This window comes from Chondrus crispus, genomic scaffold, assembly GCF_000350225.1.
Source record: "Chondrus crispus Stackhouse genomic scaffold, scaffold_3, whole genome shotgun sequence".
Taxonomy (NCBI): domain Eukaryota; phylum Rhodophyta; class Florideophyceae; order Gigartinales; family Gigartinaceae; genus Chondrus; species Chondrus crispus.
Genome location: NW_005179158.1, coordinates 842,419 through 854,068, shown reverse-complemented (window position 1 = coordinate 854,068; position 11,650 = coordinate 842,419). Strand labels below are relative to the sequence as shown.

General features: G+C 54.4%; 3 protein-coding genes across 3 annotated transcripts in view; 2 read left to right on the top strand and 1 right to left on the bottom strand.

Annotated features, from left to right (window-relative positions):
* Window positions 1–1,336, top strand: part of CHC_T00005571001 (hypothetical protein) — a 1,541-nt gene extending 205 nt beyond the window's left edge. The window contains exons 2-4 of the mRNA XM_005716677.1: window positions 1–966; window positions 1,000–1,135; window positions 1,221–1,336. The exon at window positions 1–966 is cut by the window's left edge and continues 81 nt beyond it. Of these exons, the coding sequence (XP_005716734.1) occupies window positions 1–966; window positions 1,000–1,135; window positions 1,221–1,336 (1,218 nt within the window). The remainder of the gene's footprint in view (window positions 967–999; window positions 1,136–1,220) is intronic.
* Window positions 1,337–1,353: 17 nt separating this feature from the next.
* CHC_T00005570001 (hypothetical protein) lies at window positions 1,354–3,729 on the bottom strand. The gene has a single exon (XM_005716676.1). The coding sequence runs from the start codon at window positions 3,727–3,729 to the stop codon at window positions 1,354–1,356; it is 2,376 nt and encodes a 791-aa protein (XP_005716733.1).
* Window positions 3,730–7,083: 3,354 nt separating this feature from the next.
* The window catches only part of CHC_T00005569001 (hypothetical protein), a 6,756-nt gene continuing 2,189 nt past the window's right edge, over window positions 7,084–11,650 (top strand). The window contains exon 1 of the mRNA XM_005716675.1: window positions 7,084–11,650. This exon is cut by the window's right edge and continues 2,069 nt beyond it. Within this exon, the coding sequence (XP_005716732.1) occupies window positions 7,084–11,650 (4,567 nt within the window).

The following is an 11,650-nucleotide window of genomic DNA, read 5'->3' as shown; positions in this document are numbered from 1 at the left end:
GAGAGGGACTGGGGGGCGAGGAAAGGCCCCGTCGAAGCCGAACTTGGCAGTGCCAAGGGCCGCCTCATCGACGACGACACTTGGGGAAGCGCGAGGGGGAACGCCGTGGAGGCTGAGTTTCCGGACGGCGCCCCGAAGGACCGAGACTGGGGCGTCCGGAAGGGACCCGTGGAGGCTGAGGGTGTCGAGCCGGCGCAGGAGGCCGATTGGAGCGCGAGGAAGGGGCCTGTCGAGTCAGAGTTCGCGGCGCAGGACCCGAGCCGCGACTGGACCCAGCGGAAGGGGCCCGTCGAGGCCGTGGCCGTCAAGGGGGAGGACGCGGATTGGACGGCCAGGAAGGGGCCCGTCGAGGCCGAAGTTCCGGAGAAGAGGCCGGACGTCGCCGAACGCGACTGGACAGCGAGGAGAGGGCCTGTAGAGAAGGAGGTGGAATCCGCGCAGAAAGCCGTGCGTGACATCGACTTTGGCGACGTGCGCCGCGGCGCGAGGTTGCAGCAGCTCGAGGAGGAGGCGACCGCGAGTAAGGACACGCCTCAGAGGCCGGCGACGGGCGATAGATGGCGTCGCGATGCCGCGGTACCCGCCCGCGCCAGCCCGGTCGAGCCGCGTGAACGGCCCGCGTCGACAGGGCATGACGGGCCGCCGAAGCCGGAACGCGACTGGGGAGCGGCGAGGCGTACCCAGCCGGTCAGGGCGATGTCTCGTCCGAATCGCGCTAGCACTGGCAGGCCGAGTAACCCAGCCAACGTTTCGGAATTTGCGAAGGTTGATTCTCAAGAGGCAAATGCCGAAGACAAGGATGACCAGTGGACGACAGTGAGAAACGCGCCGGCCAAGCGGCTCTCAGGGTCCGTGGGCAATCGTCGGTTTAGTGGTCGAGGTAGCTTACAGGAGAGGGAGGACCGCGATATGCGCGGTGCGAGAGATAAGGCGACCAGCTCACCCGTCACACCCGTAGCTTCTGCAGTTTCTGAGTCCTGAGGTGGGCCCTCTTCTTAGACAGTAGAATTCTTCTCGTACAGGTTCCCCCTACGCAGGAAACTGCTTCTTATGGAGCAAGCTGAACTAAAGTTGTGTGATCTTTATGCACTTGCACTTCTGGCAGCGAAAGGACGAATCCTTTCGCTGCGGTTTGGTTGAGTAGTTACCTTTATTACAAATGGAGAAGTATAGTAGTTTCGTCTAAAACGGGAATGCCGGCACGATGTGATGCCGGGTAGATGTCATGGGAGCACGCAATGTCATGAGCCAAACGTGGGCGTGGGCTTTCCCTGTGATGGACCATTCGTTCAAGTCGCTATTTCGGACGCTAAAACATAGACTGTTGAGCTGGTAGTAGCGCGTCATGCCTTTTCATGCCTCTGCGAAACTCTCAGCCTCAAAGACCCACTGTCCGGTGTCAGAATTGTAGTCAACAAACATCAAGTGATTCATTTCGCAAAATCCTTGAAGCTTCTGCCTGTACTTTGATATCGCGTCCCTGTCCGAGGTTGGGGTCCCGGCGCGCTTGTCCTTCTTGTACATGCCTTCGAGTGTGATCCGGGCTGGCGCATCAAGTTGGTCTGCTTCGCGATCCGGGTACACTGCTACCTCCCCCTTTTGAATATCGACGACAAGATCGAGATCGAGACCCCGAACATCCACTGGTTCAATCCACTGGATCTCTCCGAACCCTTTTCGGCCAACTGTAAAATTTTCAACCGATTGAAGTTCTTTCATCGTCCTGGATGCGAGTTCTGCCATGCTTGGAACGGTATAAAACCCTTCCTTCGTCAAGTATGGAAGGTATTTGTCTGGGTTGTACTGGTCGTCAGAGTCAAGAGGAGTGTTCAAACTCCATGCTGATGGGCGTGGAGATGACCACATAAAGTCACGCCGACTCGAATGCACGCCACTAAAACGCTTGCCCTCGGATCCCTTCAACGAGCCGTTGCTCTTATCTTCTCCTCGTCCTGGTGATCCAAGCGGGGTTCTCTGCAGCGGCGACTTTCGGACATCGTCTCCCCGGTTTGCATTAGTCCTAGAATTCGGCGACGTTTCTTTCGTCACTTCATCAAGACCTACATCACTTTCGTTGTCCTCAAGATCAGACATTCTTCTCTGTGGGGTACTCTTTCTTTCAGAGACTGGTACAGGGAGTGGAAAGGGCCTAGTCTTGTGCGGAGTGGTGATTTCCGATGACCGCAGGACCCTTCTTTTCGGGCCTGTAAACTGTTGCGGGGAAAAGAGTGTCATCTTGCGACTAGTCGAATTGGACCGTGATGGAGTATCCGCAAGTCCCCTTTCGATTTTCACCTCTGATTCAGGCAGTTTGAGCGGAGTACCGGAAACCCTGCTCCTTGCTCCGTTGATCCTCCCGACCACACCTCTCATTTTTGTTCGGCCGGGAGTTCGCGAGGAATACTGACCAGAAGTACCAGACCCTCTTCCTGTCGAAAGTTTCACAGGAGGAGGGGGTACGACCACTATAGACAAGGACTGCTGTTGACGCGTCTTCTGTGCTTCTTGTTTTGCTTGTTGTTCTAAGAGACGCTTTTGCTCTTCAATTCCTCCTTGAAGTTGCTGTAGATTGTGCAAAACTGTTCCGTAGTTGACACCGGGTGGGGCAACTGTTCCTCCCGCACCCTGGGTGACAGCATTGTAAGTGTTCTGGAGAGAAAATCCACTTGGGACTGTAACCTGGCCGACTTGGCCACCCGACGCACCGAAAAGACCTGGTTGGTTCTGCTGTTGAGGTTGGGGTTGAGCTCCAAAGCCCGTTACACCGAAGCCACCAAGTCCAGTAGCGGGAGCGCTTTGTCCAAATCCAGATCCGGTGTTGCCGAAGAGACCGCCACCGCCCCCACTTTGTTGCCCAAACGCAGCAGCGGAAAACCCGGTTGCTGGAGCACTTTGCCCGAAGGGCGGCTTCTGACCTCCGGCGTTGGCTCCAAACAGCGATTGCGATTGACCTCCTCCGCCAAACAAGCTATTTTGTTGGCCACCGCCGAACAGATTGGGTTGGCTTTGCCCGCCAAAAAGGGAACCCCCTGCTGGTGCGGCAGAGTTGCCAAACAGCCCGCCACCACTCTGCGGTTGTTGTGATCCGAAAAGGGACTGAGATTGTTGTGTTCCGAAACCCCCACCAGAACTTGCCTGTCCAAATATATTTCCCCCCGATTGCGGATTAGACTGACCGAAGCCACCTGCGAAGCCACTGCTTGAATTGAAGCCACCGCCTCCCGCCCCGAAACCACCTCCCCCAGCACCAAAGGCGTTTCCTCCAGCTCCAAAACCCGAAGCGCCACCACCACTACCACCGAACGCAGAACCGCTCGCACCGAAACCACTTGCACCGGAGCCAAACGCAGAAGTTTGCCCAAATCCTGCTGCCCCTGCCCCAAAAGCTGGAGCAGACTGCGCACCAAAGCCGCTTCGCGACTGTCCAAATAATCCGCCACCTGATTGTCCAAACCCTGATGAGCCGAAGCCAGCGGCGCTTGACTGACCAAACCCGCTAGTATTGCCAAAGCCAGAATTCCCGCCAAACAGACCACCACCCTGCGACTGGCCAAACGCGGCCTGACTCTGACCAAATCCTGATGCAGACGCGCCGAAGCCACCGCCTGCCCCACCCGAGCTTCCAAACCCACCGCCAGAACCGAAGAGCCCACCACCAGATTGTGCGCTTTGCCCAAACAGAGAATTTGTCATGCCTGCAGGATTAGTATTGTCCCCTTTGTTCCCCATGCCGTAGTCTTCATATCGAAGTTCTTCCAAACTCTTCTCTCGGAAACGGGGCATCATACTAATGGCCTGATATTTACTTGCCGCGGAAGGGTTGCCTGCCTCGTATTCAATGGTAAGTTGCCAGTTAGTACCAGCGGTTCCCATTTGACTTTGCTCCGGGGCACCAAAGGCGGTTTGACTTTGGCCGCCAAAAAGGGACGAACCAGAGGAGGCGTTGCCAAAAAGGCCGCCTCCTTTGGCTGCACCGAAAGCACCCGTTGCACCGAAAGCACCAGACGATGCGGATGCGCCCCAGGCCGACTGCGATTGGCCGAAAGAAGAGGCGCCGGCACCGAAGCCGCCGGAGGGTGGGCGAGATGCGCCGCCGAAGAGGGAAGAGGCTCCGGCGCCAAAGGCCGGGGCACTAGATCCGAAAGCGGGTTGCGACGAGGCGGCAGACGCTCCGGCGCCGAAGCCCGACGACGGCTGCGAGGCGCCAAAGGCCGAGGAGCCGAAAGCGGAGGAACCAAAACCAGAGGCCGACTGGGGGGCGGCGGAACCGAAGGCGGAGCCGAAGGCGGATGAGGACTGCTGCCCGAATGCACCGAAGCCAGAGGGTTGTTGCGGTTGTGCAGGCTGCCCGAAGAGGCCGGTAGAGGCGCCGGCGCCGAAGGCGGAGGAAGCACCAAAAGCCGATTGTGACGACTGACCAAATGCACCCAAGGCGCCGAAGGCTGACGTGGCGTTTGCTCCAAAGCCGGAGGAGGGCTGGCCGAAGCTGCCGAAACCGGACATTTTGTAGGGTTGGGGGGGAAAGGCAGACAATGGTAGGGTGAGGTGAGCGTTGAGAAAAACAGAGTTAGAGTCGTTGAGATGGGGTGGAAGGGATGAGCAGTGGGGATTGGCCCGCGGGGGATGGAGTGTGAAGCGCGTGGTTGGCGATGTTTTCAGTGAAAATCGTGGTGTAGGTGTCGGCAGTGCCGTGGGCTAGGCCGTGGGTTGGCGTCGCCCCGCGCTTCGCGCTTCGTGCACTCCCGTGTCGAAGAGACTTGGCCGTCTTCCTTGCTTGACGATCTGCAATCTTCAACGCGCCTTGTCTCTGGTGGCGGTAAGTACCCTGACGCCACCCCTGTGCATTGTGGATGAAATTATGGGCTATTTATACAATAATTAGAGGACGTCGCCATACCTCCCCCGACCCCGCTCATGTGGATGAAATTATGGGCTATTTATACAATAATTAGAGGACGTCGCCAAAGCAATTCTCATATATTTCATTCAAAAAACAATGTTTTCGATTCCGATTTGCCTCGCTTCATCTCACTCCTTCAAAAATGGCTCTACACGTACTGTGACAGTAACAGCGATGCATACTGTGCACCCAATGCGTCACCCACCTCCCATCCTGCACAGCGACATTCCACAGCAATGCTGTGTCGAGGTCGCTACGCCCGCATCTTCTTCATTTTGCTGCTGAATCCCGGTCAGGTGCAAGAATCCCTCGTCTCTAAACAGCGGGTGGCAAGAGATAATTTCTGCTCTATACCTCGCCGACTCGGGGTTAAACGTGACCATCTCTTATACAACTTTTGTAGTTCTGAATCGGACATTGAGACCAAGGTAATGCTGTAGCTGTGGGGTAATGAGCGAAAAAAGGTCGTCAAGTATCCTTTTTGGTCGTATTTATCTCATCCACTCTACATTTATCAAAGAGCTGCAGAATGTAAACGTCAGAACATTTGCTACAGTTTAAAACCTGAAGGCATATTTACTCTACTGCTCTTCTATCATCCTCCAAACCCCATTGCGATATCAGCGCACTGTGCAAGAAGGATTTTTGAAGGTGTGAACGTCCTGCGAACAATTGATATTTATACCAGCATCGGAATTCAAAATCGTGGCGTCGAGGGCCGTGGGCATGAGATTTGAAAACGTCGGCCATAGTATCATAAAGTCATCCGTGTGATGCCCCAGTACAGCTACAGTTCAACTGGATAGGATACACTGTGTGTTGCCTTCTTTATCTTTATCACGGGGTATCATAGGGGCATATCCTACACTATCCTACACGGGAAGCACCGGCCGTTGTAAAACACTTGTCCTTTGGCCTTTTCATCCCAGTCGTAATTTCAAGTCGAGCAATTCATGTCGGGAGGGTGATCGCAGAAACGGGGTCAGAGTGGCAGTTTAAATCAATTCAAAAAAGCGCCCCTGCCGCCACTGGGAGAGCAACGTGAAATTTGGTTAAAAATATTAAGTCTAGCTGGAATTTCGACGGAAACCTCCTCTCGGCCCCGGGATGATGGCTGATGGCAAACCCTCTCCCCCGCCTCCTCTGCCGTACCCCCCCCCTACAGTCACACCACTGTACTGTAGTACAGTACCCAATTTGATTCTTTCCCATCATACACATCTTTTCCTCTGCACTGCACCGTCTTCCTCCCGCCCCCGCTCTCTACCCACCATCCCCCATGTTCCGTCACTAAGTCTGCCCAATTTCTCTCCCTCCTCACTTCCTGACTCATTCACAACACCTTTGCCTCCCCCACCTTGCCTCTCACTCTCGCCTCACCTCTTCCACCTCCCCCCTCGCGCCCAGTCATGTCCGCGCCACCACATCCGTCAACCTCATCCAATACCCCGCCATGGGCACCGGGAGCTCGCGCCATCGGCCTGGAGTACAACAAGTTTTCCGACTTTCTCAAACACTTAACTCGTGTCCTTGGCCGTACTCTGCCCCTTTCACTCACCTGCGCAGAGAGTCCCTCCTGTGCAGAGAGCCCCTCCTCCCGTCGTCGTTTGAAACGACGTCACCCTTCCTTTGACCGCGACCCAAGTGACTCCTTGTATCCTCGCAAGCGCCAATCCTCCAATTCGCGCGTGCCAATCTATACCCGCCCCTTCTTTGATGACGACACAGAGAAAGCCATTCTCGAGGTCACGCTACAGCACTGTGCGAAAAAACTCAATGTTCCCCGCACAACCGCTACCCACCATACAAGCCGCAAGCAGCACCCCTCTGACAAACTCGTCCTTAAGATTCGCCTCCCAACACTGGCCAATAAGCCAAAATCACGTGAACCGAAACATGTGCGGGATGGACAGAGCGAGGTGAAGGCTCAATCGGATGACGACCAAGAAACCCTCTACATTCCAAAGCGCAAACGAAGCTCCTCCAAATCCCTCAACAATCCCTCGGCCGCACCAGGAAAGTCTCGAAAAGCTGGGCATGAGCGGCCAGCCACAAAAATCCTACATCCTCGTCCTGCCGAGTCAGTAGCAGCGACGGACAATGTCTTCGATGTGGATAATCCACCGTCTCCAAAGACCCCGCTTGAACATATTCTGCAGTTTGCCCGGGGGAACAACACAAGCATGACCAAGATTGGCAAGGCCGATAAGAAGGAAGCCCTCAAAATGCGCACCAATTTAGCAACATTCCGCGGGTGCGAGGAGCTAAGTCATATCAGTCTAACGGCATACCTCCGAACTCTCGCGTCCGCGCACCATGTCTATATTAGCTCCGCCGTCCGCGACGGTGAGGACAAGTCGCTCGTTCAAAATGGCTTGGATACCCTTGAACGAGATATGACTGACGCCGAATTTACAGAGTCCATGTTCAAGGATGGACGCCGCAGTCGGCGACGGGAGCAGAAGATCGCGCCGTACATTTCCAAAACAATCGACATCATTCAGCTAATTTTTCGCCTCTGGCAGAGGATGTCGTGCGCGGAGGACTCTCTTGCACAGGCCTTCACGACGCGCTTGTACGTGTGCGGGGTAGTTCAGTCGGTCTCAAGCCTTGCATATGAGATATTGTCTTTATGGCACACGAACGCAAAGGTTACAGAGCCAGGCAGCCTGAAACGTAGCGAATTGGTTGAATTCTGTGTTCGTATCTTATCCACTGTTTTGGTGTACGAGCTGAGCCCTGTCTCAGGAATATGGGGAAATGTGAAATCAGGCTTCGTATTCAAAGCCAAAACGGCAAACGGAGAGCCGTGGCTCCCGAAGCTCCTGGAATCGATTCTCTATCTCGTGGACCGCGAGGAGATGACCACTACCAGAGAGTGTCGTTTGGCAGCTGGAGAGCTTTACCAGCTCTATGTTGTTCGGTGTCACTGCCCTTTTCCGAGTGCCAGCGAGCAGAAGCAGATATGGGATGAGGGTCTGCACATGAGGGCTGAGCAACTGAGTACGCTGATTTCGAGCGACACTTTTTGGTCAACTGCTGTCGGTTCAGCAATGCAGACGATACGAAAACAGGAAGACACTCCCGACGCAGACTTTGCAATCACGTTTCTTCATTCCCTTTTGTCTGAAGGGGCTGCAGCGAAGAGCTTGGTCCAAAAGCAGACCACCCATCGCGATGTTCTGTTGGGTGTGTTAGCCAAACTTTTGGAAAGGTTGGATCGGCAACTGCTGAGTGCTTTTGTTCAAATTGAGAGAAGCAACAGGAGTACCCCAGTTTTGCCGTCTTCCGTTGACCTCATTCGCAAGCTTATGTCATCCGCTGTATTGCAGCGTGAACTGATAAGCAGCCGAGAAAGGGAGCGGAGGCGAACTTACCTTGATGCCATAGCCAGCATTCTTTCCCGGTTGGCGAAACTCGTACCCGGAGAAATAGAAAACGACAAATTGATGGTCTACGCGCGAGAGGGTGCCTTTAGCGGAATATCGGAGAAACTGCTGACTGAGCTACCCGCAGATATCGCAATCTCTCGCTTCATGCCTGAAGTGTCTGACAGTGACGCTGACGATCCGAACACTTTGAAGGATTGCCAGGCTGCCAGGATGAAGGCTCTCGCGTTTGGCGCATGGCTCGTCGGTGCTCTCGGCAAGAGTATGGAGGACGGGTCTAGGGATATGACGCAAATGAACGGACTTCAAATTCTCCTATCGTCCCGTTTCAATAGCACGCGTGCTTTAAAGAAACTTTGGAGAATTCTCTTTAAGATTCAGGCTGGGCTTGAGCATGACGTGCGCGGCACCTTGGTGGGCAGTCTTGCAAAACGTACCGCGCTACTGGCTGAGAATGAGAGGGGTCACTTTTGCATGGCGGTGGAGGCGGTACGGTTGAAGGTAATATCTGAACCGAAGGATCGCATCGCCCGCCACACCCCGGACAGTACCCCGAAGCAGACCCCCAGGCAATCCTCATCAGAGGGAGAGACTGAAAACGATTCAAAGCAAAGTAACGAAAGTGGCGCTTTTCCAGATGTCACTCAGATCAAGGATCTCCGCAGGGCTGTTGCCAGTCATCTTGGATGTGCACATTTTGACCAGGACCTGCAGATGTTGGGTCTTTTAGAAAAGACGTACAAGAGCCGCGGAGAGCAGACTCTAGCGAGATACGATTCCAGTAGCGAGTATGTTTCACACTATCACCGGCTACCGAAGAAAAATTCTTATCTTGAAGGTGCCCGGGAGTTTCTAGACAGGGCGGAGAAGACAGTTGGGCAAAAGTGCGGTTGCATTCCCGGCAACCCAGTGCGGGGTAGCACTGATTCTCAGATGAGAATTGCCTGCTCGAATAACCTTTGCGAAAACCGGTCGACCCATGTGGAGTGCGCCCCTGACAAATGTGGAGCAGGTGCTTATTGTCAAAATCAGAGAATGCAAAGAATGCAGTACGCGAAGATGAAGAAGGTACCGTTTCCTGGAAAAGGAATGGGGATAGTCGCAGATGAAGACATTGCCGCTGGTTCCTTCATTGGGGAATACCAGGGAGAAATCATATCCATGAAGATGTTTGAAAAGCGGAAGCGAGAGTATCAAGGCGAACGCCATTTTTACTTCATGACTCTGACTTCAAAGCTTGTCATAGATGCCAGTCGAAAGTCCCAGATCACGCGATTTGTGAATCATTCCTGTGAACCGAATGCTGAGACGCAAAAGTGGAACGCTGGAGGAGAACCACGAGTGGGGATTTTCGCTCTAAAAGATATTGGAAAGTCAGATGAAATCACTTTCGACTACGGGGCCAGATCTTTGGCGAATGACACTGTCCCGTGTCTCTGCGGGGCAAAGAGCTGTCGCGGGTTTTTGACCATGCGAAAGAAGCCTGACAGTGCGAAAGAGGGCGAAGGCGAAGCCATCTTCGATACATCAACCTTCGTCAATGCCGTGGCTGATATGAAAGCTTTAGGAGTCGCTGACAAGGTTGACGGAGTTTCTTCGAAGACTACCGGTGAGAGCACCCCCACGTCTCACTCTCGAAAGCTACAACAAAGTGTACATGAGAAAATCAAGAGGGGCAAAAAAGATCTGGAGATAGCAACAGAATTCACAAATTTGTGTCAGGAAATGGATGAGGCGTTAAAGCCTTTTGATGAGTCCAACCTCGAAGGTCCTCTTAAGAAGAAACTTTCTGATTGGGTGCTAGGAGTGAAAAATGCTTCGAAGAATCGCAAGGATAAACATGCGCAGACCAATGCTGCTTCGAAGCCCGAAGCAAGGGTTCGTATCCCGAGGCGTTCAGAGCCTCCGAGAAAAGAATCGTTTTTAGAGTCATACCTCAGAAAAGAAAGTGAAGCTAGGAAGTCTTCCAAAGCTGGAGCTGCAAAACGCAGAGACTTCTCGAAACCATTCCCAAGGAAGCCCCCCACTCACAACTCTTCATCTGCACACAAGTTTTACTCGCCATCGAGGCAGGATGCAACTGCTAGACAGCCTCGACGCTCCTACGAACCACAAAGAGATCGAAGACCCGCTTCCTTGCTTGAACGTAAGGATCCTGATGACATGATGGTTGATATTTACGGCTCTCGTTCTGCAAAGCGGACCCCACCCGCTGAGTACAAAGCTTTTGATAGGTCGGGGCCAATGCCTGCGTTTTTGCCTACCGCACCAAAAGTGAAAAAGCCGTTGCTCAAGCCGAAGGTTGCGAAAAAGGAGAAGCCGAAGCGTGATGATTCGGACGTTGACTCCATGGACGACTACTCTATTGCTTCATCTGCGGAGCCGGTGATCGAAGATGACCCTCCCTTATCCCCGAGCAATCTTCCCGATGGACTCGGTGCCTGCTCAGACGATGAGTTTGTGGAAGCACCTCCACTAGACGGGCCACCACCACGTCACCCGGAAGATGAAAGAGCTGACCCACGATCACGAGGCTTTGCAGGCGAGCACGGGCGGGACCATGCACGTGGATTTAACCTAGGGGGTGACAGGCGTAGACTCCCTGATCCGGGCGTGGATGTACGAGGAATAAGACACGGTGAGCATCCCGATCGTTTCCGCCGTTGGCCGGAGGACCACGTCGTTCGCAGCAACCATAACCCGCTGGAACGAAACGTTAGAGCCGATAGATCCGTTGGTGGGCATCGAATGGATTCAAGGCGTCCCGAGGACTACGGTCGACGACGCTCCGGTCCAGAATATGATCGACTTCCTCACAATGACCATCTAGCAGGCGCACACAGTCAAGCACAAGTGCGGGACATGGGCCCCCCACAGAATCCACGCTTGGTTGCTGAGGCCCGTGGTCCGCGCGGTTCGCGCGAGGATCGCTTCAGACCTCAAGGGCACCGCCCACCTCGAGAAACCGTTCCATCTCGGTCCGCCGATAGGCCATGGATCAATTCGGGGCCAAGAGGCTACGATCGAGGGCGACCCCTACCGGGATCAGAGCCGGAAATCAATCCTCGCAGCAAAGGGAATCACGTTCACGGCCCACGTGGACATTCTGAAATGCGGGAGTTTGGCCATTTGGAACACGGCGATGGGAGAGGACCAGTATCTGAGAAGCATCCTCCTCGCGGTGGTCATAGCATGCCTCCCCCGCGCCGAGATAGCTGGGGCCGACAGGGAAGCCACGGTTTTCCTCCGCGCGCTGGAGATGTGCATCCTGCTGAACTAGGGAGTAGGGAAGGAGACCATCGAGATGGCCGAGCTTCCCGCTGGCGAGATGACAGACATTCCAATACTGCGCTTTTGAGGG

Bases quoted from the DNA above. Each gene is read 5' to 3' on its own strand.
- CHC_T00005570001 (XM_005716676.1), bottom strand. From the start codon at position 3,729: ATGGGGAACAAAGGGGACAATACTAATCCTGCAGGCATGACAAATTCT.